The following is a 23,060-nucleotide window of genomic DNA, read 5'->3' as shown; positions in this document are numbered from 1 at the left end:
TGATACGTCTACAGAGTTCGAAAATAAGTGGCCAGAAATAGCATACGCTAGGTTACAGGCTGTTCGTCGTCTTCGTTCACCCGTAACACCTTGACCCATTCTCGATAATTGAAGTTGCCTTGCCGGTCGGTAAACGGCCCCTTTAGTAACTTGTCGATCTGAGAGACCTGGATTAGGCAAATCCGCGGTAGGGTCAAGTATGCACCTCTCGTTCGCCCATTCGTTCTCCTACTTCACTCAACCATTTGCGCATTTCCTCCACCCGGACCACACCTGCATCGGCTTCGTCGAAGCTCTCAAAGGCGGTGATGAGCTCGGCCTCCGTGTCGAACTCAAATAGTCGTTCGCTCATCATAGTAAGAAACATCGTAAAGTTTACGCCGCGTTCTTCCCCATGGGCAGGCGTGTCTCCAGGTCGTGATTTGAGAAGCTCGTCCAGAGTCGATGACGATGGCGTAATGCCTACACATTAGTATGTTTGCAAGCAAGTGATAACAACATACCTAGACTGGCGAAGATCTCTTTCAAGTCCTTCTCCCCGATCCAACCATCTTTGTCGTGATCAATAAGTTGAAACGCCTCCTTGAACTGCTGAATTTGGGGAGGCTGAAATAGTGAGAACACGCCACTCGGTTCTCGACGGGCTCGAGATTTCTGGGCTTTGCCTCTTGAGAACATAGTCAAAGGCATACAAAAGACAGACTCTTGAGCTTGCTAGGTGTTACATTGGGGGAAAGGTAGCCAGTCGACATGGCGGATCGGGAGAGAGGAGAACATCGGCTACACGTGACAGACAGTACGTCATACCCGATTTAGCAACTACACCTTCTTCGAAAACATCCTCCACCAAAACCACAGAACGAAAGACCATGGCATCCACCTCATTACTTTGAAAATCCAAGCGTTTCCACCAAGTGTCATGTGGGTAGGGGGATTCCTTTGCAACGCCGCTTTGACAACTCTCCGCGCAAACACTTCCGCAGGCATCGTAGCAGGCCCCTGGCTGGAATTCAACCGCCGAAGGATATCCGGAAGGTAGGCAGTATATTTTGAAGTGGGCGACAAACTAATTGAACGACATGATCAGTCTTGGCTAGCCAAGGGATGGAGCCAACTTGCCTAAATCCAGCACCATTTGCTGCGATATTGGAGCGAATGGCAGCGGGGGCAACGTTTAGGACTTTGATATTGAACGGTTGGAGTTCCATCGAAAGTATATTGCTCATTGAGTGCATGGCCGCCTTGGTCGACGAATATAGACCATTCCAGGGAACGGGTCTGCCAGGTTCACCATCGGAAGATGACTTGAACAGAAACAAAACTTACACATCTCCCACAACCGACCCGATATTCACGATTAATCCGCTCTTGCGTGCTGCCATATGTGGAAATGCCGCTTGGGCTACACGCAAGGCACCGAATGTGTTTGCGTCAAACACGGCCTTCACAGTATCAAGAGTTTGTTCAATAAGAGGGCCTGGGAACTTTCAGGCTCAAGACCGAAAAGAAAAGGTCATACCAATTCCCACAAGCCCAGCTACAGAATATCAGAACTGCTGAACGCCTCCAGGAATCAGTTCACCGTTGTTCACGACGATGTCGATGCGACCAGTCTCCTCCAAGATGAGCTTCATTACGCGTTGCACATCAGCATCGTTTGTAATATCCAGGGTTGCCAGCGAAATAAGGGGATTGCTTGCTAGACCAGACATGGCTTCCAGGCGACGAGCTGTTGCGAATACGCGACATCCTTCGGCAGCAAATCGTTCGCAGCTGGTTCTGTTGACCAGGAGCGCAGCTGTGTTAAGTTAAACTTACAGTTTGTAGCCTATTCCTCCTGCAGAGCAACCAGTTACCAGCACAACTTGTTTGGGCATCAACGCAGTGAGAGACTGAGGAGTGAGACTCGGAGTCGGTTGGGAATGGACCCGGTGATGATGTCAGCCTGATTTGTCAGATCAGGCACCTGTCATTCACTCCAAGTCCGATTGTCTTTGGCCAAGCCTTCACAAAACTACCACGACCTTCTTTCATTTGCACACCTACCTCTACGCTCTCTTTAGTTGCTCTTCATGCTAGGCTTTTCTCTGGCCATCTCCCTGCTCTCAGCAACTTTAACTTCTGCTGCAACGATATGTAACGGTCATGCGGAGGTGCGTGCTCACTGACTGCGGAATTCGGACTTGACCCCTCACCTTTCTTCTCTTCGTGCAGCTTTGTGGGAAAAGCTTTGGGAATGTGTCTTTTGTTGGGGCCCACAACTCTTATGCCGTTGGCACAAACAATCGTGCGCTTCATTTCGATGCCTTGTTCTTTCTTGTGTTATAACACTTGGTAGTCGCCGTCAACCAGGACTACGATATAACTCAGCAATTAAATGATGGTGTGAGGATGCTTCAGATGCAGGCTCACAACCAGTCCGGAGTCATCCAATTGTGCCACACGAGCTGTGTAAGTTGGTCGAACCTGCCGCACGGCGTTTCAACTCCGAATCTAGTTTCTCTACAATGGAGGCACCTTGGAAGACTATCTGAAAAAAGGTGCGCCGTTGGGGCAGTTGAATGTTTCGAAAGGCCACCAACATCTATCTCCTTAGTGAAATCATGGATGGACGCCAACACACAGGAGGGTATGTCCTTCACAACAAATATTTTTATCCTCGTAATGATCTGGGGTTCAAGTGCTATCTTTACTCATAGTTGTGAGTCCCGCTTCGCTCCACACCAGAACTTGTATCCCAACTTGATTTGTCCAGAACATCGACAACCTGCCAGCGGCTACCTTCGGCGCTGTTTTTGCTTCCGTTGGCTTAGACAAGCTGTCGTATGCACCGACTTCATCTCCAATGACTGCCTCCTCCTGGCCGACACTTGGCTCTTTGATCGACAGCGGGACACGTTTAATTTCGTTCCTTGACAATACCGCGAACCCCGCTGCTGTGCCGTATCTGATTGACGGTGTGTTGTCCCTCACGCCAAGTTTCTACTTCTGTTGGTTGAATCTTGGACCAGAGTTCACTAACATCTGGGAAACTGCATACGACGTTACTGACCCAACCTTCGACTGCAATGTCAACCGCACCAAAGGCGACACCGCAACCCAGATGTATCTGATCAACCACTTCTTGGACAAAATCGTTCTTGGTAGTCCTGTTCCGGATATCGACAGAGCGAACGTGACCAACAGTGCCTCTGGGCCTGGTTCACTGGGCGCCCAGGTAGACACATGTGTTGCGGCTAACGGACGTGCTCCGAACTTCATGCTTGTCGATGTTTGTCTCTGCCCCGTTTCGCTGAATGGCTTGGCTGATCGTTGTTTAGTTCTACGAATACGGCGGCGGTAGCGTCTTCCAAGTTGCGGCGCAGATTAACGGCGTGACCTACAGCCCAACATCGCCAATCGCCACACCAATTACTGGCTCTTCGTCGCCTCGAACCTCAACCACCGGGAATGGCTCCTCTCCCTCTTTGATTAATACGTCACAGTTTGCTGCTTGTCTGCTGATTGCTGTTGGGGTTGCGCTTGGAGCATCCAGTGTGCTTTAGTTGTTACGCACTCTTATCTCTAAATTCACTTGCATGGACACATCCACTACTTAAAATATCGCACTGTTAGTAACAATGGGACACAAAGCATGACATTTGTAGTATTCTACTTCCCTTTACGCTCAATCCGGAATTTATAAACACGAGGTTTATAAGTCTTAGCATCGGCAAACTTTTGGGAGGGTGCTTTTCGTTTGCCTCGTCGGGCGTCGATCTCGTCCTCGTCTTCTTCGTCACTATCGGCCCCCTCCACTGCTTCTACTCCAGCAATTTTACGCCTAGCACCTTTGCCCATAAGCTGTCGTTGCATTTCAAACTCCCGCTCTGTGTAGCGTAGTTGAGTGTCGCGGAAGAGTCGCGCGGAGAGTTCTTTTAACAATCGTGTCCGATTTGCCTGTGAATCTTCGCGCGATTCCTCGGCAGTTATCTCCCCAGCAGCTTCCGCTATCTCTTCAGATTCATCCCAGTCCCTCCGATGACGCTTTTTCGTTGGAAGCTTCCATCCTAGGTCCACTGTTGGGGATTCAGACGGGGGTTCATCGACAACAGTCGCGACGGCTTTGCTTGACGTTGCATATTGCTTCGCTGAGGAAAGGGTAAACATGAACACAAAGAACAGTTGCAAAGAAAAGGAGTAACCGCACCCGCTGCTTCATCCTCAACAAAGACGATGTGTTTGCGGGCCCTGCCTTTCCCTTTACGCTTGGGAAGAATGCCCGCGTTTTGCAGGGTCTCGATTTCCTCCGGTTCTAGCTCCTCCGTAGCATCTGTTTCTTGTGAACCCAATAAATCCACCATAGCCGTTAGTTGCGCCTTCAATTTGTCGATTTTCTAGTTATCTTGAGCACAATCTCGGACGAGAAGGGTTGGATCTTTACCTTCAAGCCTGCAAGACGCATAGTGCGCACATAGTTTTCGTCTTGGCTTTTGAGCACTTTAACGATATCCACTGGTAACGCGACGTTTCCTCTGTCTGCAACATGCACACCACCCTACCAAAAAAGACATAAGACACGTGTAAAATGGTAAATACGACGTACCTTAGTGGCTTGCTTTTTCATTGCGAAATAGAATTCATCTTTATTTCTCTCTGCAACCTTTTGCCTCAGCCGGTTGAGCTTGTTCTGCTTATCATGATAGTCCCGAGCACGTTTGACATAGTCCTTGTGCTTTTCTAAGATCCCAAGCCTAGACCTATGTGCAAGCTGAGAGCGTTCTTTGTGGTTGCGTCTATGCAGAGAATTTCGGAGCGGCATCGAAAGTTTGGGCAGAAAGTTCGGGTGATGACAAGGTCACAGCGTGACTTTTAGTCGGACCAATTCAGAATTCTCAGCTTTTGACCCTCATTCGCAACAAAACTGGGTTGGATATGGAGATGACCGCTCAGCCAACTCAGGCGCATCCTGGTTTCTACCATTTCCGACTAAGCGCCCCGCCTCTTCCACCTCATTTGGCCGGCCATGCCAACTCCAACCCATCGTTGCCACCTCCTCAGTTTACCCCTACCAGTTTGAACGATACCTTCCCAACGACGGGCGTCTCCCTTGGCTCAACTCGGGCGACCAAGGCTCCCTACGGTAGCGGCGAGGATGATGCGTATACTCTTGTATTTCCCAGTTTGGACGCTTTCATGGAATGGAAAGCAAAGGAGGAAGAGAACAACGTCGTCGAATTCGTCAAGGTACTTTGGATCCAGTCGTTGTACTTGGCTGACCATTTAGGGAGATACGCATGGAAGTAAAGCTGTCCCGCCACGTTTCAAGGAGCATACCAAGCTTGTCTGCGCGAGGCATTCAAGAAGTGGGCGAAAGAAGTACGTCAAGAAACATCCAGAGCGTGTTCGCAAAGTGCCCAGTCGCAAGGTCCGTTGTTTGTTAGCTTTCATAATCTTCCTAGTAATACTCTCTAGCTGGACGGCAAAGGGTGTGGCGCGTCGATAAGCTACAAGACCTATTTCGATTCAGAGGAGGTACGGGCTTGTTGTGGGTGTCTCAGTTTCTTCTTCTTCTGAATAAACCACCCACTGATTGTAATTCTAGATATTTCGGAGCACTCGCATGAGATTGGCCCTGCAAATCTTGCATTCACGCGGCGTGGACGAAGGCTCGCGCTTCACCAAGATGCTCGCAAAGCGAAGACGCCAACCCCAAGTGGATCTAATTCGATGGCAATGCCTCCACCACCTATGCTTCCTCCCGCTCCCGGTGTCATTTATCCTCCGCCAATGATGGTCCCTTGGCCAGGAGGGTCGCTTCCGCAAGACAGATGGGAGAATCTGGCCCAGCTTTTCCATAGCGTCCGTGAGCACGCCCGGACTTTTGAATTTCCTATGGGTAGCGTGGCTGCGCTTGAATCTGTCCTCGTTCGCCTTTTGTTGGAGAGCCCCGTTCAGCCAGGAGCTCTCCATGTGCCTCCTGTACCAGGTCAAATCCCTGGCCCAAATCCATCGCAGCAACAACAACATGACCCAAATATTCAACCAAATCTTGGAGAAAGTGGTCCGGGCAGTGATTCTAGCGACGACGCATGAGAGTGCATGAGCGCATGAGTAGTTAATTTGTATTGGGAGTGTACGATAAGTAGGCGAGATAATCTTGTTCAAGTTGAGGAATGACATCACGGATCGACCATCCTTCTTTCTTCTTCCCCACCACGGCGTTACATATATGCATCTCGACGCGCCAAACGTCTCGCACACCGCAGCCCGCGAAGCTCACCAAACCGGCCTCTTTTCAGGCGTCGCGCAGCTGCTTGCATTCTCGTGCGCGAAATTCAGCTCACACCATCAAACCCGCAAACAACGCGGGTGAAAGTAGATTCACTCACCGCAACCATTTGTGAAACCCAAACCCAAACTCGCATATCACAAATTCTTGCTCCGACAAACAGCTTGTCCAGCCACAAGCAACAAACGGGTTGCGTCAAGTCTTGAAAAATAGGTGAGTTGTTGTTGCCTAAGAGACAGATACGGTACTCACGCGTCAATAGACAACAACGTCAAGGTCAGCCTTGACTGTCGATGCGCCATACGGCAAAACTCCCTTCAGCCCAAACCAGCACCGCCAATGACACCTTGAGCACGCTACTTATTCCAGGTCAGTCATCGTTTTCGTGGGCAATCGCAACGAACCAGCTCAGACAACAAGCCCGACCCAGCACATCAAATCAAAAGGCCGACACGAATACTCCACAAGTCTTCGTTGCGTGCCGCGAGCGACAACAAGGTAAGCCAGATGAATTGAAGGAAACGGGGTAAGCAAGATTGAATCAAAGGTAACAATAACTTACCTTCGGGCATGGACTGGACAACCTCCGCCTCGTAGAATGCATGTCAGTAAGTAGAAGAAACAACGAAATATTTGCTCACCTTCACGCGTGCCGTCACATCGCTCGTGACTCGTATTTCTTCCTCTTGTCCTTCATCTCGATCGCAGACGGCCTCTTCGACGACAACAGCCTTCGATAAGCGGCATGTGCGCCGAGGGACAGCGGGAGACGGGAGGGAAATGGTGGAAGGGAGCGGCGGATATCGAGGCAAGGCCTATATGATCCCCAGCGATCACACTTCTGCCAGGCAACTTGGCCACGCCGACCGCACGCTTTCCGGCCCAAATGGCAGCATTTGACCACCACCACCACAACTTACGCCGGCGCCGATCCGGCTGCAACTTACGAGTAACTACTGGCTATGGACTGGGCCGGCACGCCTTTCGAGGGCACCAACATCATCACCTTGGGACTGCCGCCCAAACGACCGCTGATAACGGCTGCGACTGTCACTGCCAGCGAGCTCGCGCAACAACGACGACAAACTTGTTCAAGTCACAACTCACGGGAGTTTTTCACACCAACGACCATGGGAGCTTCTTCCTCGCCGACAAGGACGACAAACTCATCAAGAACAACGTGCTCGACAAAACGCGGCGCGCGCCAACGACATATCAGCCAAATTGGTTGGCGCTGTTGACGGACAGTACAACATTGGTGACAACTGTCCGCAACGCCAACTCGAGGCGCGCAGCGTTGCCAAGGCTTCCTTCAACGTTGAACAAGGGCCTAAAACGATCAGGTAAGGCTCGGATCTGTCGAGTCGAATGAGAACACTGACCAACATTCTGCTCGCAAGGGTCAGCGCCGTACTCGGCAGCCAACACCGATGCAAGTGCAAGGTCCCGACAATGAGGACCTGCAAGCCGCTTTCTGGGTACCTGCCCGGGACGAGCTTGCAAGCGGCAATTTCAGCAGCCGAGAGCAAAGCTCAGCCAGAATGAACTCAAACACGCGCCAACACTACAGCAAATCCCCCTCCCCGAAACGGCCAGCAACAACTCCAGCCATCTAAGTTCATCGTGCGGCGCCATGATGCAATGCCGTCTGAGGCAAGTTAGCGGGCACCGGCGACAAGCCGGTTGCAAACTCACCGAGTATTGCGGCCAAGAACAGACTCCGACAACTGAGGCAAAGAACGGCAAGGATATGCCTGAATGGTCCGACCCCGGGTAAGTAAACTCAGACATTGAAAGGGATACAAAAAACTGACCTTGGCGTCGCAGAGGCCGCTGGCAACGCAATCGACCAGCCCGGTTCGGCAAAGAGCAAGTCCGCTTGTGCAAAACTATGTGGGGTAACGGGTAAGTTGAGCTGGACATCGAGACCAATCCCAAACTTATACCTTAGTTGTCGTAGAGGCCAACGACAACGATACACCCAAAGTTTCGCGCAAAACCGCGGGCGCAACTTCATCAATAACGCCCAACAAGTCGGGAGAGTCAACGCGAAACTGGAAGACAAGTCAGTTGATACCGCCATCACCAACGTCGACCACACAACGACAATGGCTGGAACGGCTTTGAAGACAGAGATGTCCCTGCAACTGCAAGATGCGCGTCATGCCAAGCGAGTCGGGAAGGTGGGTCTTTTGGGGGGTCAAATACAGGAAATGCGACACTTACCTAACGCGTCAATCCTCATTGCCGCGTCAACACGACGTGCGCGCAACGATTGGGAGGAGCGATGTCGGGGACTTGCGTCGGACCTTTGACAACGACTGCGAAAGGGATGGGACAGCGAAAATGAACTGGCTGGAAGTGTCGGGCAGCGTTGCAGGTCGGGAACGGGCGATAACTAGACAAGTTGGTAATAGGAATAAGAAACAGTTGAGCGTCGCAGAGGAGGTTATGAGCGATTGAGTGGGAGAAGGAGGGAAAGGGCGATGGGAGTTGCCAGGACAAGTCCCAGGCTTTTATACTCACCGTAACGGCATGTTGAGCTAATCCCGCTGAAGAAATCTGCGGAGTTGAGTTTCGCCTAAGATATGTCATTTGAAGATTTCGCATGGTGAGTGCCGAGGCCGTGTGAGATGAAATCAAGCAGTTGGGGCTGGATGATGGTCGTAGCTTCTGTGTAACCCGCACTTTTCTTGGCTCAAACCTCCCAGGTTGATGCTGGTATTCACACAAGTACAGAAAGTAAGATTTCAGAATGAAAGTGCATCGAGCGCGGCGGAGCTCCGATGAAACACCTCCCACGTTAGATCAACCCTGTCGGTAAACGTTGATAGGGAGATCTAGCCAGCTCCGCCGCGCTTAAGTGTTGGAAAGTGAAGTAGTGTATTTGCGGATATGAGCAATACCGTACAGTGGAAGACGATCGAGGGACGCACATTGGCGTAGGAGAGGCTCATAGTGACGTGTAACATGTCACTCAAAAGGTTCCAAGCCTATCGGCGCGTACGATGCAGCTTTGTTGCATTATCAGTAAAATGGATCTCCTGGTGTATGGTGTCCATTTAAGCCCAGATACATGCGCGATGAAGCCCTGGATAATGTATAGTTTCTTTGAACATTATTTCCCACGCCTGTCCATACCCGATCAGCTCAGTTGTGAGGGCAAAACCCAGAACATGGTGTATTGCCTTATCGGTCAGGATGGTCAGCTGAATAAGCGCCGCGTCGCGATGCGTCCAGCAAGTCAAAAAAATATGGGATCGGAAAGTAGTAAGTTCTAGAGACACAAAAACCTATAGACGCTGTTAGATCCAGAATAAAAAGCGATACAAAAAGGCTTGAAGGACAAAATGACTATAAGCAAACTGTCCATCGGCAACCACCTAAGCCAAGAGCCGTTTGAATCGTTCCTCCCACAGGTTTACATGTTTTTCCACTAAGCGCTCCTAGACCCTGGGCTCTATGCCGTTCCCGCTGTCGGCTCACTCCATTCTCCGTCCATCCGCCGCTCGCCTAATCCTCCGCCGACGCTCAAATGCATTTCCAATCATTGCCGGCATCTCTTGCCACTCGTCACATATCACCAGCCGACGTCGGAGTTGCTGTAATCATCATCACCGGCAACTCCGCGGTCACTCTCCGTGACCTTTCTGTCAACAACTCCCTCCATCCACTGCTCTACGCCGCGTAGGCCGTTGCCCTGTACGCGCGGGACGGTCAACAAGTCCACTTCTTCTTCGTCTCTGTGCGCGCCGGCGACACGGTATGCCTTTTTTCCCTTCACCTTCACGCGTCAAGTTCTCATGGGGGTTTCTTTGCAGAATGGGCCGGGTTGACCTTAATCCTTTGAACAAGTGCTGGCGGCCAACGGACTATCAAGCAGGAAATGGGCCAGTGGTGCTTCTTGCGCCCCTTTTTCTGTGGCTACACCTGCCCTGCTCGCAACTTGTGCGCCCCTCACACTGGAGTCACGCGAACATCAACAACTTCAAAGCTGTATGCATAGGTCAGTACACCTTGTATTGACTCATGACTTGTAGATGTTGCTCACAACTTGTGCGCCCGCACATTAGAATCAAGTGACTGTCAACAACTTGAACTTGAACTCTGTCCGGCGCTTCACCACTCGTCTCTGCGCCCGAACCACGCACTTCAAACAGTCGGCCCAACGGTGCTGACATGGTCTGTAACATGCTAGGGCGTCGCGTGCTTTTGCGCTTATGCAACGCCGGCCCCATACTAGGTCAATTATCCTATACACCTTAGCCCTGTTACTGACAGAGACTTTCAGCACTTTGGAACCGCTTGGAATTACACCTCGGGTGGGCTTCTTGCTCCCTGTTTCTGGACTGACCCACAATTTCGTCGCGTGCAATTTGTGTGCCCGCCGAATCGGCCTCGAGTCACGCGGACATCAACAACTTGAGCTCAGGCTGACATGGTATGCCTTTCCCCCATCCTTCACGTGTCAAGTTCTGATTGTTTGCTGGCAGACTCCTCGCTCGCAGTTCTTTTTCTCTCTGGTCTTCGGCAGCCAACGTGCTGAAGTAGCGCGTGCTTTTGTGCTGACATACACCCCAGTGGGTTGCAACTGCCACACGGTCAGTCCATCTCATACATGTGAGGCGTGTTGTTGACAGAGACTTTCAGAACTGCTTGGCATCGGCGCCTGTAGGGCTACAAACAATGGGATTTTAACGCTCAATTCGATGTGAAAACCATGATTACGTAAGCGATTTCCCAACATTTTTTGACTCGAAAATAACTGACTTTTGCCAGACTTTTTGCTGCCGGAGGCGTTGTGTAACCGCCTGGGCTTAACCCTTTGGTTGCTGCTACTTTGCAGCAAGGTATGTTGTGATCCCTGATCCTTGCCTGGTGAACTGACTGACCTAGGCAGATGTACGGCTGCTGCCGGGAGCGGGAGGCTGGCGCGGGCCGTGCTGCCGTGCCCGCCGGCCGCAGATCCGATCACTGATCCGGATTATCCGATGATTTTTTGGGCATACTTTTACCCTCAAAAAACGCGTTAAATTAGCTCATTTTTCGTGGGGTTTTGCCGCCGGAGGCCCACAAACGGGTTGGGCTAGCAACACTGACGTTGGCAGGCATTTGCTGCCGTCACCCCGACACCTATCACCCACAACTTCCACTCACACTTCCCTCTACTATCATTGTCTGGTGCCCAGCTCAGACACCACTGCTCACACTTATCCCCCACCACACTTACCTTATGCACTCGTTATGTGCAATCGTGACCCCAAGTTTCCCGCGGTTAGCCCGTGAAGAACTGTTTGCCGCCCTCATCACCTCCGACCAACACTACTTTGAGTTACCTGCGGCGACGTTGTTGAACCCCGAGTTACCCGCGGGCCCGAAATTTAACCACCTCCAGCAATGCAATAACGCTCTCCGTCTTCCTTCCCAGCCATCGAAACACTGCACGACCGTCACACAACAGCAGCCTATAGCCATGCCTCGACTACGGGTTTGCGCTACCTCTACACTCATTCCGCGACCAACTCCATCCACACCCCAACGTCATGCACTCCCCATCAACCTCCAGCAGCTATTTCCGTTGCAGCCATACAACACGCTCTCGAACTCGGCAATGCGCGCGATTGCAGCAGCCCTCTGTCAAATTAGGATCCAACTCTTGCGCGACTTTGATTATTCTCAGTCTTGCGGCAGCGCAATTCAAGACCACTCCCGTCATCCATTTTTCTCAGTTTTGCACCATTACAATCCGAGACTGAAGTCATCGTTTACCTAGTAACCCCGGCGAAGCAACACCCCCGTTTTCATTGCGCTGCCACACGTTCCCCCACCTAGCACCAGTTCTGCTACAGGGGCCTACTACTGGATTTTTCTCAGTCTTGCGATGTTACAAACCGAGACTTGACTCTGCTTTTCCAACTGTTTATTCAAATTTGACAAGACGTGACGCGCCCTCGCTCCATCAAAAGGCGTTCTCTGCGAGTTCCCTATGGATTTTCTCCGTTTTTGTTGGAGGTGGGAGGGACGGAGTGGTGGTATGCGGGGATGTCGAGCCGATGGGAAGCCGGTGGAAGCGGGAGTGGGATGCGCAGGGAGGAGGAGATGATCGGGGAGGTGGAGGCGAGAACATGTATGTAAGTAGCGTAACTCTTGAAAAAAAGTATATAACCAGAGTGTCCCCCTGCGAGCCTTAGCGAGCTGCGAGCCTTTGCGATGGGTGAGCAAGCAGCGTTGAGGTGGACAGCGGAGGGAGAGGCTACCTACCCCGCCTCTTCCACCTCATTTGGCCGGCCATGCCAACTCCAACCCATCGTTGCCACCTCCTCAGTTTACCCCTACCAGTTTGAACGATACCTTCCCAACGACGGGCGTCTCCCTTGGCTCAACTCGGGCGACCAAGGCTCCCTACGGTAGCGGCGAGGATGATGCGTATACTCTTGTATTTCCCAGTTTGGACGCTTTCATGGAATGGAAAGCAAAGGAGGAAGAGAACAACGTCGTCGAATTCGTCAAGGTACTTTGGATCCAGTCGTTGTACTTGGCTGACCATTTAGGGAGATACGCATGGAAGTAAAGCTGTCCCGCCACGTTTCAAGGAGCATACCAAGCTTGTCTGCGCGAGGCATTCAAGAAGTGGGCGAAAGAAGTACGTCAAGAAACATCCAGAGCGTGTTCGCAAAGTGCCCAGTCGCAAGGTCCGTTGTTTGTTAGCTTTCATAATCTTCCTAGTAATACTCTCTAGCTGGACGGCAAAGGGTGTGGCGCGTCGATAAGCTACAAGACCTATTTCGATTCAGAGGAGGTACGGGCTTGTTGTGGGTGTCTCAGTTTCTTCTTCTTCTGAATAAACCCACTGATTGTAATTCTAGATATTTCGGAGCACTCGCATGAGATTGGCCCTGCAAATCTTGCATTCACGCGGCGTGGACGAAGGCTCGCGCTTCACCAAGATGCTCGCAAAGCGAAGACGCCAACCCCAAGTGGATCTAATTCGATGGCAATGCCTCCACCACCTATGCTTCCTCCCGCTCCCGGTGTCATTTATCCTCCGCCAATGATGGTCCCTTGGCCAGGAGGGTCGCTTCCGCAAGACAGATGGGAGAATCTGGCCCAGCTTTTCCATAGCGTCCGTGAGCACGCCCGGACTTTTGAATTTCCTATGGGTAGCGTGGCTGCGCTTGAATCTGTCCTCGTTCGCCTTTTGTTGGAGAGCCCCGTTCAGCCAGGAGCTCTCCATGTGCCTCCTGTACCAGGTCAAATCCCTGGCCCAAATCCATCGCAGCAACAACAACATGACCCAAATATTCAACCAAATCTTGGAGAAAGTGGTCCGGGCAGTGATTCTAGCGACGACGCATGAGAGCGCATGAGCACATGAGTAGTTAATTTGTATTGGGAGTGTACGATAAGTAGGCGAGATAATCTTGTTCAAGTTGAGGAATGACATCACGGATCGACCATCCTTCTTTCTTCTTCCCCACCACCTCCACAAATGGCGGCCAACGTGTTAAGAAACGCCTTCAAGACAGAGAAGCCCCACGTATAACACCCGCTAGCTAGGTTATCGCGCGTATAGCTGAACACAAGTAGTCTTCAATCACCGACTGGATCGACATTCTTACCGCGGATGGCATTGACGACGAAGCTTACGATGGGTCAGTCCTCGAACCAGGCCTTTAAACGCTCCCCAAAGCATCATCATTTCTTAGTATTCCGGAGGTCGTCGATGCGATAAATCTACAATCTGCAGGGTGATAAACCGAATGTCTCGGGCTCTTTACTCAAATTGACGAGCTCCAGCCCCACCGAAGCCTCTCGAGCCATCCGAAAGAAGCTCAAACACGGCAGGCCTCACCAGCAATACCGCGCTCTCGTTGTTCGTCCTATCGCTCATTACATTTCGGATGCCCGTTCACAATTCATCGTCAGATTCTTAAAGCTCTCGTAGAGAATGGGGGCCACAAATTCAAAAGTGCGTTCTACCTACTCCCATCAAATCCCGCAGTCGGGCTAAGACCCCACGTAGCGACTTTTGCGGATGGTCAACTGACTGATGCGCTCAAGAACCTTGCCTCGGACATGAATACGGACAAGAAGGTGAAGAAGAAGGCCCTGCTCGTCCTCGCGAGCTGGCAAGATCAGTTCAAGAACGATCCTTCGATGAGTGCAGTTGCGGGCCTCTACAAGCAAGTAAGACACGATAGACACGAACGTGCAAATCAGATGGAGATGATGGGTGTGCCGGACGTGGAGGCAATAGAGAGGAAGAAGGCGAAGCAAGAGGCAAAGGAGAGACAACGGCTCGAGGAAGAGGCCAGGAAATTGAAAGAGAAACAAGAGAAAGAACGCAAGAATCGACCGAAACGCGCGCCATTCGACTTTGAAAAGGCATGATCTTATCGCGTCTCTTATCCAACTCACAGTATCTATGCAGGAAAAGCCAAAGGTGTTGGGAAGTATCGTCGAAGCTTCTCAAGCATCTAGCAATCTTGTCAATGCCATCACAGTGGGTTGTTTCTTCTCGTCTCCTTCCTGTCTGAAGTTGTAATACAGCTTGTTAACCGCGAAAAAGATAGTCTGGCGACCAACGAACGTGTCCAGGAGTGTTTAGCAATCGCGAAACAAGTCCGTAAGACTGTGGTCCGTTACATCCAGCTCGTGGAGAAAGAAGACCTTATCGGGACCCTGATCGAAGCAAACGAGCGCATCATCAATGCCCTCGACACATACGACAAACTTTCGATTGCAGAAACAGAGGCTGCGACAACAGACAGTGTGGCTGATGGGTTGGCTGCCACCCATCTAAACTCTTCTGAAACCGAGTTGAACAAGTTGCAAGAAAAACAACGTGCTGCCGTGCTCCGCGCGAAGCAAAACTCGATTCGAGGGAGGTCGGGTGATAGCAGCTTACACCCCGATTTACACGACCTCAATTTCGGCACGTTGGGCTCGTCATCCCAGAATTTGCCCCCGCCAATGCGTCCAACGGCGCTCTCAGATGACGGAGAAGACGCCAATGAGGCATATGCCCGTGGTTCGCTATCTGACTTTAGCGATTATGACTCTTCAGACGAAGACAACCACAACGGAGCTGGTCCTTCACGAACGACCCGCGATCTGGTCACAGTTTCTGACGACGAGACATCACCCGCACCCAAGAACCGTGGGCATGTAGAGGATCCATTTGCCGATCCCTTCGCAGATTGAAGGGCTGTTTTCGCTGAGGACTCTGCTGTATTTATGTGTAATATGAGGAACATAACCTAGTGCCAGTGAACAAAGCCTCCCTCATTTGAGCCTATCCAGAATGGTCGCAGCACATCGGGCAAGCGAATTCCCGTTAGTTTCCCCTCCTCATCAAAGACAGCCCCGTTCTCTAGTAAAGCAACAATTAAGCGAGGAATGGCTGCCGCAGTGCCATTGAGAGTGTGGGCGAAGGTTGTTAGGGAAGGATGATTAGGCTGGACGGGCCCGCGGTACCGAACGTGTAACCGTCGAGCTTGGAAGTCGGTGCAATTTGAGAGCGAGGAGACTTCTCCCCAGGAGCCTCGACCAGGCATCCAGGCCTCCATGTCGTATTTTCGATAGGCACTGGCGCCGAGTTCCTCCGTCGGCATGTCAAGAACTCTGTCAATAACGTTTAGCTATTGGTCCAAGTGGAAGCCACAAAGTACCTGAAGGCTAGTCCAAGCCCGCTGAGAATCGATATCTGAAGGTTTTGCATGTCCTCCATCATTTTCTCGCTCTGCTCTTGCGTCGTTACAGCAAAAAGCTCGACCTTGGTGAACTGGTGCACACGATACAAACCGTGCGTGTCTTTTCCACGAGCGCCAGCTTCAGAGCGGAACGCATGGCCAATACCAACGACTTTCGCGGGCAATTCAGAGTCCTGATAGATTTTGTTGGCGAACATGCCAGCTAAAGGAATTTCGGCTGTCGCGCACAGGACTAGGTCCTGCGAAGTCCCAGAAAGATGGTATTCTTGGGATAGCTCGGAGGTGTCGCGCGGCTGAAAGCCACAGCTTCGAGCAATTTCGGAGCGGACAACGTCTGGCGTCAGGACAGGTTTGAAGCCATGTCTGATTGCGACAGAAAGTGCGTAGTTAACGAGGGCCATCTCGAGTAACGCACCCTCGTTGGTGAGATAGTACCATGAGTTGCCAGCGACCGTAGCGCCACTGTCAAGATCTAATAGTCCCAGTTGTTTCCCAATGGCGACGTGATCGCGTGAGGTTGTGGCAGGAATTGGGGCGGGGCCGTGTGTCGATAGTTCGACAGCAGCTGATTCTGGGCCGAGAGGAGAGGAAGGATGGGTGTCGTTGGGAACAGCGAGGGCGAGGGAAAGCAATGTTTCTTCGACAGAGGCAAGAGCCGCTTCTAGTCGAGAAATCTCTTCTTTTATGCCCAGCGCCTCCGCCATGGCAACTTCTTTAGCAGCCGCGTCGTTGGCCTTTGCGGACTGTCGAATTCGTTCTCCAACCACTGATCTCGCATTGCGCTGCGAGTTGAGAGCGGAAGATATTGTCTTGAACTCTGTATATGCCCGTGCGACAGACTGGATGGCGTCGTGAGGAATGGGGGCCTTCCGGTTCTGAGCGTTGGTTGTCTTGTAGACAATATTTTCAGCAATGTTACGATAATCTAGCCGCGGGTGAGGGAGGACCTTGTTGGGTGCATCTGAGGAGGATAACCTGCATTGTCTCCTGGCTCAACGGGGAACTGTAAGCAGGCATTCAGGGACTGGACAACAACGCTCACCTGAACGGCACAAGGCACGAAGCATCAAAACATAAATAGACCACAATAACGCGTCTCTAATGACTTCCACCACCGCCTACGAACTTCCGTGGTATGTCGCTGCAGGATTCAGCTGTCCATCTAATGTGGAGCAGGGTAGAGAAATATAGGCCAATAGTCCTTGACGATGTCGTTGGCAACTCTGATACCATCGAGCGGCTCAAAGTCATTGCAAAGGATGGAAATTGTCCACATATCATCATTTCTGTGCGTTCACCACACTGGACATGACTTGCGGTCTTACATGGCACAGGGTATGCCAGGTATCGGTAAAACGACGAGCATCCACTGTTTAGCCCACCAACTGTTGGGCGACGCGTATAAAGAGGGTGTATTGGAGCTCAACGCCTCTGATGAACGGTAAATTTGTCCACAATACTGCTTCTGAGACTAACTGAAGATAGTGGCATTGATGTTGTACGAAACAAAATCAAGACTTTTGCTCAGAAAAAAGTCACTTTACCCAAAGGACGACATAAGATCGTAATTCTGGACGAAGCCGATAGGTGAGTCGCCTTTTATTGCTTGAGCTGCTACTCACAAGCGTACAGTATGACTCCTGGTGCCCAACAGGCATTACGGCGGACAATGGAGATATATTCTAACACAACGCGTTTCTGTTTGGCTTGCAATATGAGCAACAAGATCATCGAGCCCATTCAAAGTCGTTGTGCTATCCTCCGGTATGCGAAGTTACGCGACCAGGAGATTCTGAAGCGGCTCATTGAGATTTGCGACATGGAGAAGGTGAGTGAATTCCGATGGTCCCATGCAATTGACTGAGCGTTTGTAGGTTGAACACAGTGACGACGGGCTCACTGCGCTCATATTTACTTCGGAGGGCGACATGCGACAAGCAATCAACAACCTGCAGTCAACACACTCTGGGTTCGGCTTTGTTTCGAGCGACAATGTTTTCAAAGTGTGCGATCAGCCACATCCCATCATTGTGCAGACCACCATTCGGGCGTGCTTAAAAGGGGACATCGCTACCGCTATGGACAAACTGAACGAGTTATGGGAGCAGGGTTACAGCGCGGTCGATATCGTTGTAACGATATTCCGTGTGGTCAAGACATTTGACGAGTGAGTGTTTTTCGGATTTTTTTTTGTTTTTATACTTTCTGAAATTATCCAGAATCCCGGAATATACCAAACTGGAATATATCAAGGTCAGAAAGCTATTCGATTGCACCCATTTTCTGACTTCGTTCTAAGGAGATTGGTTTCACGCATATGAGGATATTGGAAGGTGTTGGCACATTATTACAGCTGGCAGGGCTGATCTCGAGGCTGTGTAAGATGGTGTGTCTACCATTTCATTCCCTTTACCTGTGCTCACGACTTTGTAGAATCTAAAGGACGAATTGTTCGTTGTGTAAATTAGTCATGCGTCTGTGACAGGTCGTGTCGCGATCGGCTAATGAGTAATCCATCGCAAAATTTCCTGTCTCTTTCCGCCATGGCGGCTCAACGACTGGACTCTGTCAAGCATATCATCATCGTGCTATCTGGTAAAGGCGGCGTCGGGAAGTCTTCGGTGTCTACACAACTCGCGTTGAGTCTATACAACACCTCTCCAACGGCACGAGTTGGGATTCTCGACGTTGATTTGACCGGCCCCTCAATCCCTCGAATGTTTGGCGTGGATAAAAGTGCCGTTCACCAAAGTAGCGACGGATGGGTACCAGTATATGCCGATGGCGCTCAGGCACGACTGGCTTGCATGAGCGTGGGCTTTCTGCTTAAAAACAAGGGCGATTCCGTGGTTTGGAGAGGTCCGAAGAAGAACGGGATGATTAGACAATTTCTGAGCGATGTGAGGTGGGGGGACCTCGATTATCTCGTTATCGACACTCCTCCGGGTGCGTGTTCCTTTTAGTGGCCACCTTTTCAAGCGTTTTTGATTTAAACTCTAGGGACGTCTGACGAGCATCTTTCGCTTCTAGAGCATATGGCGCCTCTTCATTCACGGCTCTCCTCGGTCATTGTGACTACTCCTCAAGCAGTTGCACTTATGGACGCGATGAAATGTCTTTCGTTCACTCGTGCTGTAAATCTGCGCGTGCTGGGACTAATCGAGAATATGAGCGGATATGTATGTCCATGTTGTGGAGAAGTCAGCAATGTGTTTTCGACTGGAGGCGGGGAGGCGATGGCAAATCGGGAAGGGCTCGAATTTTTAGGGAATCTACCTATCGACACGGAGCTTGTCAGCCTGTTGGACGACGCGGAGCAGAGCTCGGAAATGTCCCTGCAGGCACGCTACTCGAACACGCCCTCCTCCAAGCTATTCCAGAATATAGCGCGGCGCATCGTGGTGTCGCTTGGAGAGAGACATGACGAGGCGTGACACCCGGCCATCATGCCGGTCACTGGATTTCCCAGCCTCGTGTTTGATCAAGTTCAACCATGGGTGGCGGCATAAACAGACTCTCTTCCTCCGCCATCCACGCCGCCGATGGGTCCCCCCTGCTAGAAGACAACCGCCAATCCAAGTCGCTGCATTCTGTATTCGTTCCACTGTACCACTTTTTTCTTCCCCACAATATTACCGCAAGCGACTCGTACGCGACCTAGCAAAACCTTCACGACCTCTTAACACGCGATGCACGCGCGTAAACTCGGTGCGAAGCTCGAAACCTTGTTTATAGTCTTAGTTCTAATCCATGTCCATCTATTCGTCGCGTTATTTAGGCCAGTCGAATGCCGGCTTCGAATTGGATGACCCCCCTTATACCGCCCCAGAAGACGACCCGTTCCATATAACTCCCCTCCTCTCCCAACCGCGCCGTCGGCGCTCCAGTATGCTCAACAAGTGGATTCAGGATCAGCAGACCGCACCCACCGATGCTGTTGACGTCAACGAACAACCATCTATCCCTGCTTCCCGTTCCCACCCCTACTTGGCCTATCCGGAACTAGCGACGGTCCATCTCGACGCCAGTTCCAGTTCAGCGTCCCTGAACAGCTACGATTTGCTGGAGGACGATGATATCCCGCAACAGGTCGATGTACGTTAGCATTGTCTGGGCAATCCATTGTTTATTCAATTTTTTTTTCCAGGTTCCATTAACTCCGACCATAAAGAAGAACTCTTCAAGACCGGGCTCCAAGATGTTCCAAACCCCTCCCTCGTTTCGCGCTTTGCTTCCCAAGGGACCGTTCCGCTCAGCATCCAACCCAGCGACCCCCCTTGGTACAACTTCATCGGGCAATCCAACGCCTGGCTCAACCCAGATGTCCTTCTTCCCTCGCACCTCTCGCAGCAGCTCCGGCTCGACAGCTGCCCAACACAAGAAATCATCAAGCTTGTCCACCCTGAGCGCATTCCTTGCGTCAAACGATACGGAGCCTATCGTAACGCCTTCAAAGTCGCGATGGAGGCCCAGTGTGCTCGGGCATTTTGGCATTTCCACTTCGCAGCCGTCCATCCACACAACAGAGACACAGTCCACCCATGCTCCCCGTCCCAGTATCTCGTCCAACACGACTTACACAACCACAACTCAGACCGATAGCGATTACCCCGCTACTCCTCCGCTGAGTGCAGCGGGCTCTTCTAGAGACCGACACCGTTCGTATGGCAGTCTGATGCAGCTTGCAGACAACAACCCGTCATCGTCATTTTCCGTGTGGTCGGGGCCGTCTTATCTTGACGAGTTGAACGAGTTTTCTTCACGTGCCGGTCGCGGACCCAACTCGACAATAAGCTGCGATGGCTACATCGGGATGCCTCAGCCTCGAACTTCCTTGTCAGTTCGAGCCTTTTCGGCGATGTCAAGGGATGGATTTGTTGACGGGATTCCTCCGCCGCGGGTCCCCCTGGCGCCGAAACCTAACCCTAACAAGAATGTGGATCTGCGGTCCATCAAACAGGAGAATCGGCCAGAAATCGCCTACTCGCCAGGGTCAAGCAAGAGTCGGACGCTGCCCAGAGTATCATTCGCTGCGCTCGGCCCGCGGAAGAAGAAGAAGACGCTCGTTATTAGTGGGATTTCGGCCGTTGACACACGCAAGTTTGAGGCCGCCAAGCGTTGGTGCGAGGTACGAGTTTTAATGGTGCAAATAAACATTGGCTCATGTGCCTGTCTGCTAGAGCTTCGGAGAGCTTCTCCAAATCGTGCGCATGCCCAATGGCGACCTGCATGTCCACTTCCGGAACGCCGAGGTTGCTGATACTGTGTGTGGCTGAACTAATTTCAGAAGTCGAACTAAATTATTTTCTCGCCTAGGTCTGCCGCGTTAGAGCCAAGGTCTACATCCGAGGCGTTGGCAGCGTTCAGCTTTCCTGGTGCACCGGGGTGGAGAATATACGATGATGATACCCAGATGGTACCTATGCTTGCTTTTCCCGTTCTACTTGCGCTAACTCGTTGGCCAGAAATTTTCGTGCACATAGTCGGTTACGACCTTTTATGCCCCCTCCCCTGAAGATATAAATGACAATTATGCGTACGTTCCCTTCATCCCGGCGAGTCTGGCCTAATATTCGGACAGCCCATTATGCCTGCATCGCACTTACCATCACTCCCCCCCACTAATTACCTGCCTGGACGTTGCATCTCCCCCACCCTCATTCCCCGTCACAGTACCCCATCCCCGCATACATACTCTGTCACATTGCTCTCGTTTCGGACTGTCTTGCGCATCGCTCTGCTGTTTTTGTGGGATATATCACCAGTAAATAGTGTATGTTTTTGAACTCTCCAAGCCGATCATTGATGATCCCTTCTCCGAGAACGCCGTATTAGGTAACCGCTTCCGACTTCTCTACGTCACACCAATCTCGTTTCAACGACGGTCCAGCTGCAGGGACAGAAGGTATAGATGATCAGCACACTGGCACGAAAGACTGGCTTGCACTCAACCTTTCCTGACCAGCGACCCGTCACTACTTGAATGGCGCGGTCACCTGGTTGTGACCCGAAGCAGCCTCCCCCGCCGCTGGTTATCGTGCAGGGCTTTCTGGGTAACGGCGCGTGGCTGTGGGGCAGGTTTGAGCAGTATTTAAACGCAGAGTGCAAGATCCCGCGGCGAGCCATCTTCGTTAGGTCAGGCCAAACATTTCTGGGGCTAACTTCACGCTTCTGAACTGGAGGATGTAGTGTTGGCCCTGTGAGCTCGCTGCATGATAGGGCATGCGAGCTGTACTACGGCCTTGTCGGGGGCACTGGTCAGAGTCGCTTTTGATCTAATAATAACTACAACGATTACCAGTGGATTACGGTGAAGAGCACGCTGCTGCCCACGGGCATGCCCGCTTCGGTCGGCACATACCACACGGGAAGTACCCAGAGTGGTCGCCCAGCCGGCCGCTCCATTTTCTGGGACACTCTATCGTGCGTTGTTGTCCTAATGAGATGTGAGTAACTAAAACTTGGTCCTATAGGGCGGAGTGACGGTGGTGAAGATGCAGTGGCTAATAAGAAATGGGCATTTTGGCCCCAGCGCCCAGCCGAAGATGGTGCTGTCGCTCAACGCAGGTGAATTCTCACCAGTTAACATTTGTCGGTATTGAGCTTGTCTAGTCGCAACGCCTTTCCGGGGTACACCTTTAGTCTACGCTCTAGGCGAACGGGTCGATGCCGCGCCCGCCGTGCGGCCCTTCTCCGTTGGCGCCTTCATCGGCAAATGCGTCCATTTGCTCTCGTTTGTCGCGCCGTTCCTGCCAGACGGCCTGGACATGCATGGCGACTGCCGCGCGCTGACATATCGCGACATTTCCGTGTCAGCGTTGCTCCGCCAGCTTTGGAGGAGCGACTGGGCGGAGAGCCGCGATGCGACCCCGTTCGACATGACAATGCTTGCTGCAGAAGAGCGCGAGGCGCAGAACGAGGGGAAAGTCGAGCCGGAGACGTATTACCGGAGCCACGTCGGGTGGGTTGTATGTTAACTTTTTTTTTCTCCTCATTTTCGTGGCTTAAAATTCGACAGACCAACCGCTGCTCTCTCTCCTCTCCCTACCATGGACCGCCATTAAGCCTCGCTTCGT

The 23,060-nt window shown here is 51.7% G+C and overlaps 10 protein-coding genes across 10 annotated transcripts; 7 read left to right on the top strand and 3 right to left on the bottom strand.

The window, feature by feature from the left end:
* Positions 1 to 47: 47 nt before the first annotated feature.
* MIND_00505600 (uncharacterized protein) lies at positions 48 to 1,922 on the bottom strand (the record flags this gene model as incomplete). Its single annotated transcript, XM_037361849.1, has 9 exons — positions 1,819 to 1,922; positions 1,583 to 1,773; positions 1,520 to 1,537; positions 1,327 to 1,477; positions 1,068 to 1,278; positions 889 to 999; positions 504 to 606; positions 206 to 462; positions 48 to 158 (listed from the first exon to the last, which is right to left on the bottom strand). The coding sequence occupies exons 1-9, from the start codon at positions 1,875 to 1,877 to the stop codon at positions 48 to 50; spliced, it is 1,212 nt and encodes a 403-aa protein (XP_037222141.1). The 5' UTR covers positions 1,878 to 1,922.
* Positions 1,923 to 2,072: 150 nt separating this feature from the next.
* MIND_00505500 (PLC-like phosphodiesterase) lies at positions 2,073 to 3,545 on the top strand (the record flags this gene model as incomplete). The annotated part of the gene is made up of 9 exons (XM_037361848.1): positions 2,073 to 2,153; positions 2,215 to 2,287; positions 2,339 to 2,451; positions 2,498 to 2,540; positions 2,597 to 2,629; positions 2,682 to 2,701; positions 2,756 to 2,957; positions 3,012 to 3,271; positions 3,321 to 3,545. The coding sequence occupies 9 exons, from the start codon at positions 2,073 to 2,075 to the stop codon at positions 3,543 to 3,545; spliced, it is 1,050 nt and encodes a 349-aa protein (XP_037222140.1).
* A 106-nt stretch (positions 3,546 to 3,651) lies between these two features.
* Positions 3,652 to 4,813, bottom strand: MIND_00505400 (uncharacterized protein; the record flags this gene model as incomplete). Its single annotated transcript, XM_037361847.1, has 4 exons — positions 4,586 to 4,813; positions 4,424 to 4,537; positions 4,190 to 4,376; positions 3,652 to 4,130 (listed from the first exon to the last, which is right to left on the bottom strand). The coding sequence occupies exons 1-4, from the start codon at positions 4,799 to 4,801 to the stop codon at positions 3,652 to 3,654; spliced, it is 996 nt and encodes a 331-aa protein (XP_037222139.1). The 5' UTR covers positions 4,802 to 4,813.
* Positions 4,778 to 6,075, top strand: MIND_00505300 (uncharacterized protein; the record flags this gene model as incomplete). The annotated part of the gene is made up of 5 exons (XM_037361846.1): positions 4,778 to 4,825; positions 4,879 to 5,226; positions 5,267 to 5,407; positions 5,455 to 5,527; positions 5,585 to 6,075. 5 exons carry the CDS (start codon positions 4,778 to 4,780, stop codon positions 6,073 to 6,075), a joined length of 1,101 nt encoding a protein of 366 aa, XP_037222138.1.
* Positions 6,076 to 12,731: 6,656 nt separating this feature from the next.
* MIND_00505200 (uncharacterized protein) lies at positions 12,732 to 13,628 on the top strand (the record flags this gene model as incomplete). Its single annotated transcript, XM_037361845.1, has 4 exons — positions 12,732 to 12,782; positions 12,823 to 12,963; positions 13,011 to 13,083; positions 13,138 to 13,628. 4 exons carry the CDS (start codon positions 12,732 to 12,734, stop codon positions 13,626 to 13,628), a joined length of 756 nt encoding a protein of 251 aa, XP_037222137.1.
* A 126-nt stretch (positions 13,629 to 13,754) lies between these two features.
* MIND_00505100 (VHS domain protein) lies at positions 13,755 to 15,475 on the top strand (the record flags this gene model as incomplete). The annotated part of the gene is made up of 8 exons (XM_037361844.1): positions 13,755 to 13,808; positions 13,859 to 13,923; positions 13,978 to 14,019; positions 14,069 to 14,144; positions 14,198 to 14,240; positions 14,295 to 14,656; positions 14,703 to 14,774; positions 14,822 to 15,475. Exons 1-8 carry the CDS (start codon positions 13,761 to 13,763, stop codon positions 15,473 to 15,475), a joined length of 1,362 nt encoding a protein of 453 aa, XP_037222136.1. The 5' UTR covers positions 13,755 to 13,760.
* Positions 15,476 to 15,531: 56 nt separating this feature from the next.
* MIND_00505000 (AA-TRNA-LIGASE-II domain-containing protein) lies at positions 15,532 to 17,093 on the bottom strand (the record flags this gene model as incomplete). Its single annotated transcript, XM_037361843.1, has 3 exons — positions 17,027 to 17,093; positions 15,943 to 16,975; positions 15,532 to 15,895 (listed from the first exon to the last, which is right to left on the bottom strand). The coding sequence occupies exons 1-3, from the start codon at positions 17,049 to 17,051 to the stop codon at positions 15,532 to 15,534; spliced, it is 1,422 nt and encodes a 473-aa protein (XP_037222135.1). The 5' UTR covers positions 17,052 to 17,093.
* Positions 17,086 to 18,447, top strand: MIND_00504900 (Replication factor C subunit 4; the record flags this gene model as incomplete). The annotated part of the gene is made up of 9 exons (XM_037361842.1): positions 17,086 to 17,117; positions 17,161 to 17,272; positions 17,319 to 17,425; positions 17,470 to 17,571; positions 17,617 to 17,812; positions 17,859 to 18,151; positions 18,204 to 18,237; positions 18,284 to 18,370; positions 18,418 to 18,447. 9 exons carry the CDS (start codon positions 17,086 to 17,088, stop codon positions 18,445 to 18,447), a joined length of 993 nt encoding a protein of 330 aa, XP_037222134.1.
* Positions 18,448 to 18,488: 41 nt separating this feature from the next.
* MIND_00504800 (Cytosolic Fe-S cluster assembly factor CFD1) lies at positions 18,489 to 19,418 on the top strand (the record flags this gene model as incomplete). The annotated part of the gene is made up of 2 exons (XM_037361841.1): positions 18,489 to 18,930; positions 18,985 to 19,418. The coding sequence occupies 2 exons, from the start codon at positions 18,489 to 18,491 to the stop codon at positions 19,416 to 19,418; spliced, it is 876 nt and encodes a 291-aa protein (XP_037222133.1).
* Positions 19,419 to 19,734: 316 nt separating this feature from the next.
* MIND_00504700 (uncharacterized protein) lies at positions 19,735 to 21,387 on the top strand (the record flags this gene model as incomplete). Its single annotated transcript, XM_037361840.1, has 4 exons — positions 19,735 to 20,079; positions 20,132 to 21,112; positions 21,165 to 21,248; positions 21,301 to 21,387. 4 exons carry the CDS (start codon positions 19,735 to 19,737, stop codon positions 21,385 to 21,387), a joined length of 1,497 nt encoding a protein of 498 aa, XP_037222132.1.
* Positions 21,388 to 23,060: the final 1,673 nt, after the last annotated feature.

This window comes from Mycena indigotica, assembly GCF_014461135.1.
Source record: "Mycena indigotica strain 171206Taipei chromosome Unknown Mind.scaff0004, whole genome shotgun sequence".
In the NCBI taxonomy this organism is placed as follows: domain Eukaryota; kingdom Fungi; phylum Basidiomycota; class Agaricomycetes; order Agaricales; family Mycenaceae; genus Mycena; species Mycena indigotica.
The sequence above is the reverse complement of the archived record's forward strand: the minus strand, read 5'-3'. Positions and strand labels throughout refer to the sequence as shown.